Source organism: Cyprinodon variegatus, unplaced genomic scaffold (genome assembly GCF_000732505.1).
Source record: "Cyprinodon variegatus isolate N-32 unplaced genomic scaffold, C_variegatus-1.0 Scaffold206, whole genome shotgun sequence".
Classification (NCBI taxonomy): domain Eukaryota; kingdom Metazoa; phylum Chordata; class Actinopteri; order Cyprinodontiformes; family Cyprinodontidae; genus Cyprinodon; species Cyprinodon variegatus.
The window spans coordinates 769,710-772,039 of NW_015150659.1; the positions used below are offsets into that span (position 1 = coordinate 769,710).

General features: G+C 33.6%; 1 protein-coding gene across 1 annotated transcript in view; it reads right to left on the reverse strand.

The window, feature by feature from the left end:
- Positions 1-2,330, reverse strand: part of LOC107088095 (GTPase IMAP family member 4-like) — a 9,764-nt gene that overhangs the window by 4,368 nt on the left and 3,066 nt on the right. Inside the window, exons 3-4 of the mRNA XM_015380035.1 lie at positions 1,366-1,451; positions 1,068-1,103 (exon numbers count right to left, since the gene is read on the reverse strand). Coding sequence (XP_015235521.1) covers positions 1,068-1,103; positions 1,366-1,384 — 55 coding nt within the window. The 5' untranslated portion in view covers positions 1,385-1,451. The remainder of the gene's footprint in view (positions 1-1,067; positions 1,104-1,365; positions 1,452-2,330) is intronic.

Below are 2,330 nucleotides of genomic sequence, written 5' to 3' on the forward strand. Positions count from 1 at the left end.
GCTTTAACTGCCCAATTACAACTGAAGTTTGATGTTTTTGTAAAGAGATGGTTACCTATAGAGAGATTTATTTCCAATTGTACTGAATCCTACAGACTGTTATAATGTACTAACTGTCCATCTTTCTAGTTTATTTGCCAATTTTACATTCTGTATCAGTCAGCTCCATGGATGCTGGATTTTCTTTTACTTGCTCTCCGTTATGCACTGTTACATAATATCTATATGCCAAGGAATGTTTAGCAATGTGTGTTCTTCTTCATGTTTGTTTAAAAAGCAAATACACATAAAGTTTGAAAAAAGAAAACGTGGAGATGAATGAAAAGTTCTCAAGGCCAGCATAAAAATAATCTGTTCTTTAAATAAAGTTATACTGAAACCTAATAGGACTATATTTTCACAATCTAAACCTTTTTTCTATTTATGTCTACCAAGATACAGCTGTGTGTTTTGTTTTAAACAAGCTTTTGTTATTTTGATAGGATATAAATGTAAAATTTAAAGTTAATGTATATTTCACTTTTTCACGTTCTGATCATTTTTCTCTGTAGAAATTTTACAAAAAGAATTACATTGAAAATGTAAATTATACTCTTTAGTGCATCTTTATAATAGTTTTAAAGCCTGCATAAATTTTTTTGGGAGAGGGACGAATATCAATTCATTGGAAAGACACGAATGAATGACACAAATGTCACTCATGGGGCGCTAAATTCCTGGTGGCACGCCTGCCTCCATCCTTTCTTTCAGTAAAAAAGGGAGTTTTTTTATCTCCACTGTCCCTGCATGCATGCTTGGTTTTAGGTATTGCTGCAGAATAAACGACACAATACTGGGAAATATTTACTGTTGCCAGATGCTCATCCAGCAGGAGAGAATCCTGCAAAGTCAGTGACTCAATGCAATCAGCTGGGATTCCTTAGAAAACTTTTAACCAATTATAAAAATGATTAATGAATCATATAATTATATGATCTGTTTGAATTGTCTCTTTAAAGTGCCTTAACATGACATTTGTTGTGAAAAGTTTACTAATAAAACTCAATTGAATCTAAATGCTGTATTACCTAGACGGATGTCCAAGCTATTTCTTCTTCTCAAATCTGTGTAAAGAAAGAAACAAGAAAGGTATTTGGACTTAAATTTGTAAAAAGAGTCAACAGTGATAAATGCTAAAGTGTTTATATAGACGTTGATTTTTTAGGATGCTTTTGGCCCAAAATAAAATATGGCTCCATGACATTAAGCAAACTTGCGACATTACAACACCTTGATTGATCTGACACCACAAGATCCACATTAACGAATGTCTAATTTCATGAACACACATATAAAGATATTTGTATCTTTGATTAGTAAACTTACCAAGCTCTGTCTGCGCCATCGCTGCACTGGATGCTTTGGTTTCCTGGTTGAGAATAACACCTCACTGGAAATGTTTCGATGTATCGCTTTAAAAAGCAGATTGGATGGGTTAAAACAAGCATACTAATAAAACTAAGGATCAAAGGTTTGACAAAGTCCTCAAAGAAACATTTTCGTTAGACATTTTAGATCAAGTAAACAAGTTGTGTGAGCAATCGCTCCACAGGTGCCAACAGAAGCATCATGTTAAAGTAGTTGTCCTCAAACAATGATCTCTAATCATTCACTGAATTGCTGATAGTTGGTAGTACTGGGTTGAAGTAAAGCCACTAGACGCCATATTGGCACTCCCTACATGTAGTTAGACCGGTTGCAATCAGAGGCGTAGCCAGAAAATTTTATACGGGTGCCCAGGCAATAACCAATGTACACTGAGGGGTGGCCAAAAGTACGTCTGATTCTTAAGGTAGATAGGCACCAGAACCTCAGGGTCAATCTACACTGTTCCAACAGTAAAATTAATGAGCAAAACATCCATATTTTCTAAAGAAAGACAAACTATATTTTCTCACAGCCTTTGCTAAGAAATAGACGAATAAATTCAAACATCTGTGCTTTGTAGATAAAAGGTATAGTGATTAAATTATTTCAGGTTTGAGTTTTGTGCAAACATCTTTTCCATTGTCATTATTTACCTACTTTTATCAGTAATCATTCTGCATAAAATTGATATTTATGAATACTAGTATCTACATAAATTGATTATTTAATAAGCTTTTATTAAAACAGATATTTACCTATGATTTCACTCAAGACTCCTAGATGACTTGCAGAGACACATTTTCTCTTTACCAGTGGTGTCAAAAGTACACACATTTGTTACTTAAGTAGAAGTATAGATACTGCAGTATAATAACAGTTGAAGTATCAAGTTGACCTCTTCACTCAAGTAAAAGTGAAAAAGT